General features: G+C 37.0%; 1 protein-coding gene across 1 annotated transcript in view; it reads left to right on the top strand.

The window, feature by feature from the left end:
• NUP205 (nucleoporin 205) overlaps nt 1–5,786 on the top strand; it is an 82,844-nt gene that overhangs the window by 13,962 nt on the left and 63,096 nt on the right. The window contains exon 8 of the mRNA XM_003791596.2: nt 3,968–4,143. Coding sequence (XP_003791644.1) covers nt 3,968–4,143 — 176 coding nt within the window. The remainder of the gene's footprint in view (nt 1–3,967; nt 4,144–5,786) is intronic.

Here is a 5,786-nt window from a genome sequence, read left to right as displayed (position 1 = left end):
TGGCATCATATCTCACAGCAACCCCTCAAACTCTTGGGCTTAAGCAAGTCTCTTGCCTCAGCCTCCCAACTAGCTGGGACTACAGGCACCCGCCACAAGCCCTGCTATTTTTTTTAGAGATGAGGTCTCACTCTGGCTCAGGCTGGTCTCGAACTCATGAGCTCAGGTAATCTCGCCTTGACCTGTCAGAGTGCTAGGATTATAGGTGTGAGCCACTGCATCCTGCCTGAGGTCTGAGGGGTGCTTATGCTCATGAGTTCAAGGCTGCCCTGTGACTTAAACACTGTACCTCTGAATAGCCACCTGCATTTTGACCTGGACAGCATAGCAAGACCGAATCTCTATATGTTTAAAAAAAAACCCAAATGTGGAATTCTGACTTTAAAGATTCTGTTAATATACTATAACATATCCTATTTTGTTATTTACATTTATGTAATTATCATAGTAATGGTGGTTTAGTCTAACAGAAGAGAACTATTTTTGCAATCCAAAGCTTAAAGAATTGTCACTTCTGTAGGTTTTTATGATAAATCTAGGAATCTTGGTCACATTTAAAAAATGTCAATGTTTTCTAGCCCTAAAGTATCAATAGATTTTAATATTTTGTCAACAGCTAATTAGCCTTTATTTCATGCTCAAATTCTTTTTCTCAACTACATATACCTTATTCATTTGTAAGTCTTATTTCAGTACTTTTTCTGGCATTAAATTAACCTTTAAACTTTTAAGTGGCTTATACTATAATTTTCCATACCATTTTCCTAACCTTGACAGGCACAATAGAGTACACTACAATTTGCTATGAAATAGCAGATAAAAATAGGTTAGGAATCACAATCTTTTCGAGTCCTGGATGTTTGGTTACTTAATCTCTTTGGTTTTACATGTGTATACCCGTTTATAAACTTCAGTAAGTAGGAGTATTATAATTAGAATTTCTAAACTGAAAACTTTCCTGTGTCAATTTGTATTAAAAAATTGCTAGAAAAGATGAATAGCTTATCTTATATTGTAGAAATGGCCACTTCTTGAAATAATCCAAATGAGTTCTAACAAAAATCTCAAATTTGAAAAAGTATTTCCTACTCTTTTCATAGGTTTCTGAGAAGTTTATTGAACATGTTTATTGCATTCTTACTTTATAAAAAGCATGTTTGCAGTTTCATTATACAAAGTTTTAATGTACTGTTTTAGGCATTAAAACTCAATTTATATACATAAAATAATATATATGTGTTTATGTGTGTGTATATATACATATATATATATATACACACACACATGTGTATGATGCTTTATTACCTAGTGTTCAGGAGATACTTCGAATTGATTATTTTGTGACTTTAATTCCAGTGTTTTCAACTTTAAGTAGAGGTTTGGAATTAGTCGATAATTTTAGTAATCATTACTAGTCATAGTAAAGAATTAAGAAAATGTTTTGTTTTCAAGGAGTTTCTATATTATGAGTAGATGTACAAAACAAAACATAAACCAATAAAGAAAACCCAAACCAGGGCCAGATGTACTGGCTCATCCCTATGATCCTAGCTCTCTGGGAGGCTGAAGTGGGTGGATTGCTTGAGCTCAAGAATTCAAGACCAGCCTGCCCAAGAGTGATATCCATCTCTAACTTTTCTTTTCCTTTTTTTTTTTGAGACAGAGTCTCACTTTGTCACTCTCAGTAGAGTGCTGTGGTGTCACAGTTCACAGTAACCTCCAGCTCTTGGGCTTAGGCGATTCTCTTGCCTCAGCCTCCCAAGTAGCTGGGACTACAGGTGCCTGCCACAATGCCTGGCTATTTTTTTGTTGCAGTTTGGCTGGGGCCGGGTTTGAACTTGCCACCCTTGGTATATGGGGCTGGTGCCCTACTCACTGAGCCACAGGTGCTGCTCTTGATATCCATCTCTAAAAAATAGCTAGGTGCTGTGTTGGGCACCTGTAGTTCTAGCTACTTGGGAGGGTGAGGCAAGAAGATCTTTTGAGCCCAACAGTTTTGAGGTTGCTGTGAGCTGTGACACCATAGCACTTCACCCAGGGTGACAAGGTGAGAATCTGTCTCAAAAAAAAAAAATATACAAACCATTTGTTTTTCTCTGATCGAGACTATTCTGGCTTTTATCTACTGGTGACCATTTACAAGGCAATGAATGTACTTTTCAGTAACACACTTTGTGTTTGGACTCTATGGCAGTCAAACACAACAAACTATGTAACATTTCTTTTCCAAAAGCAGATTGCTACAAAATTACATAGCAATTCTTACTTTAAAAGAACTAATCCGTTGTATCCTTCAATCTGGATAGAAGGATACAATACCACCTATGGGATACTCTTACCAAAAATTGAATGTAACATCAAACCTCTAGATCAAACTGCCAGTTTTGATATATTGGCACCAGAGGAATGTGGTAACCTATACCACCGGGGTGCACTGCCAGACCACATTTACAACATAAATAACCCAGTTTCTTCAGCAAATTAAGGACAATGGGAAAATAAAAGGATGGGGAGCTTCCGGTGTATTAGTTAATTGCAGGGTGTAGAGCTTATTTGCATCCTGATTTAAGCACACAGATTGCACAAAGATAAAATGCAAAACCTAAACCTTTCATAACATTTATGAGACAGTTATAAATTTGACTACTGTCTGGATATTTGACACTGAGGATTTACTTTTTAAGATATGGTGTTATGTGTATAGTTTATTTTTGCTTTGTTTCTTAAGTATCCCCTTTTTTTTTTTTTTTTTTTGCAGTTTTTGGCCGGGGCTGGGTTTGAACCTGCCACCTCTGGCATATGGGGCTGGCACCCTACTCCTTTGACCCACAGGCCCTAAGTTTCTTTTTGTGTTGTGTATTAGAAATACTTATGGGGCAAATATTAAATTGTTCAAAATTTGCTTCAGTGTAACATGAGCGAGAAGGGGGAAGATCAAGATGAAATAAGATTGGCCATAAATTGACTAGGCACAATGGCTTGTACCTGTAATCTCAGTACTTTGAGAGGCTGAGACAGGAGGATTGCTAGAAGCCAGGCATTCAGGAGCAGCCTGGGCAATATAGCCAGACCACTGATCTACAAAAAGTTAAAAAAAAAAAAAAAGGATTGGTCATAAATTGACAATATTGAAATGAGATAATAGACATGTGGGGAGTCATTATGTTAGTGTTTCTATTTTTAGATATTTGAAATTTTCTAATAAATGTTAAAAATTATGAGCAAATCAGATTATCTTCAAGTTAAGGTTTAGTTTTTCAATTTTAGCGACTTGGTAACAAATTAGTAGTGTTATTTGACTAGTTATGTTCAGGTTTTAGTCTTCATTTGGCTTTGAGAACTTTTCCAAATGACCCATGAGATTCACTGGGATTAAGGCTTTAGCATGATTTTAATGTTAATATTTGTATAATATTCCCTGGCTACATCAGTGTTTTTTTTTTTTTTGAGACAGGGCCTCAGGCTATCCCCCTGGGCAGAGTGCCGTGGCATTACAGCTCACAGCAACCTCCAACTCCTGGGCTCAAGCGAGTCTCCTGCCTCCGCCTCCCAAGTAGCTGGGACCACAGGCGCCCGCCACAACGCCCGGCTATTTTTTGGTTGCAGCCGTCATTGTTGTTTGGCGGGTCCGGGCTGGGGATTCGAACCCGCCACCTTAGGTGTATGTGGCTGGCGCCTTAGCCGGTTGAGCTATAGGCGCCGAGCCTACATCAGTGTTAATATCACAAATCTCTGAAATAATTTTTATCACTCATGATGTTATTAAAAGAGCATGTGTATTTCTTATGTACATTTTCGTAGTTCTTTGGGGTTTATAAATTACATAGTTTCGTTATACATAGTCTCATTTTGTACAGAGCACATGCTAGAAGATTGGGAAGTGGCTTGCACCATCAGCAGCATCATGGGATATAATCTTGGTTAATGACTTTCCTCCATGTATCATTTTTTAAAATATTATTTCTAGCTCTGGCTGAATTTACAGAAGCAGATGAAGCTATGGCAGAGCTCGCAATTGCTGACAATGTTTTCCTGTTCCTCACTGAATCAGTAGTGGCTTCAGATAACTTTTATCAGGAGGAGTTTTATGTTCGTAGAGTCCATAATCTCATCACAGATTTCCTTGCACTTATGCCAATGAAGGTAAGTGTAATAATGTAGGATGAGTAAGTAGAAGAATTTTAAACATAATTTAAAGCTGATTGATTATCTTTGTTGTTTTGGAGACTAATAAAATCTTTCAATACAGACTGAAATTTGACAGTAGTTGTATGACAGTTGTGAATCAGTATGTGAATTACTGAATGTTTTTGTACACAGTTTGGAAAAGGCATAGATATTTATTTGGGTGGTCTCTTAGCATATAAATGAGCTTCAACATGGATGTACCTAAACTAGGTAAAGTAATGGATTGACACAAGTAATGCAAAGGCTACTTTTGAGTAAATGGTACAAGCTGTAACTGTGATCCAAAGAAGGATGAAGGGTTGTAGAACCATTTCAGACATTTCCTTCATAGTATGTACTCTGTGTGCCAAAGAAGCTGTCAAGATGGTTGCAGGAGTTAAAGGAGAAAGCCACATTTTTTTATGTGCTTGTTATAAAATTGCTTTTTTTTGTATGTATAGTTTTAAAATGTATCCTGAAGGGTCTATACTTGTAATACATTATGCAGATCTGATACCGTATCTCCTGAAAAACATAAGGCAAGTGGAAAAAGTACCTAGCTTAGCAACAAGCAAGGAGTATAGTACTTACACATTATTCAATGGGTCAGGTTTTTTTTTTAGTTTTTCCTGTGTTCCAGATACTATGCTAGATATTATGAAGAAGGGAAATAAGTAAGGGATCTATTTCTTGGAGCAAAAAAGTTTAACACAGGGTGGCACCTGTGGCTCAAAGAAGTAGGATGCCAGACCCACATACCGGAGGTGGTGGGTTCAAACCCACCCCCCCCCGCCAAAAACTGCAAAAAAAAAAAAAAAGTTTAATACAGTTGGAGAGATAAGACAAATATAGATAGTAACAGTAAGTGAGAAGACAGTAAATTACAATGGATTTCTTTGTTTTAAGGATAGCTCACCTAGGACTGGAAAGTCAGGATGTGTTAACAGATAATTTTAGATTTCTGCAACCTTGAAAGACTTGATAGATTAAAATCGTAGAATTTTAAAATAGGAAGAAGCTTGTCAATCTTCTCTTTTTTTTTGCAGTTTTTGGCAGGGGCTGGGTTTGAACCTGCTACCTCCAGCATGTGGGGCCGGCGCCCTACTCCTTTGAGCCACAGGCGCCACCCCAATCTTCTCATTTTCTATTTGTAGAAATGAACCTTTAGCAAAGTTAAGACTTAAAAATTTTTCTTAATTAGTACTCCAGGTGACACTTTGGTCATGGAAAGATAACTATCTGAAAAGATGAAGGCTGAGGGGTATTTGAATAGAAAAATCATAAATGGCTTGGATAAGGTGAACAGTGAATTTATTCACACAATTCTGGGATATTGGAATTTCTTTAACAGATATAGGACTACTTAGGTAATCTGTGTCTTCTTGGATGAACTTTGGTAATAGATGTCTGTCAAAGAATTTGTTCATTTCATTCAAATTATCAAAGTGATTGGCACAAAGTTATCCTTAATGTTCCTGTGTTATACTTTTTGTTTTTGTAGGAGCTATAGTGATGTTTTCTCTTTAATTTCTAATATTGGTAATTTATGTCTTCTCCCTCAGTTCTTTTTTTTTTTTTTTTTAAAAAGCAGTTTTTGTCTGGGGCTGGGTTTGAACCTG

This window comes from Otolemur garnettii, unplaced genomic scaffold, assembly GCF_000181295.1.
Source record: "Otolemur garnettii isolate 467f Iridium unplaced genomic scaffold, OtoGar3 scaffold00049, whole genome shotgun sequence".
NCBI classification, from domain to species: domain Eukaryota; kingdom Metazoa; phylum Chordata; class Mammalia; order Primates; family Galagidae; genus Otolemur; species Otolemur garnettii.
The sequence above is the reverse complement of the archived record's forward strand: the minus strand, read 5'-3'. Positions and strand labels throughout refer to the sequence as shown.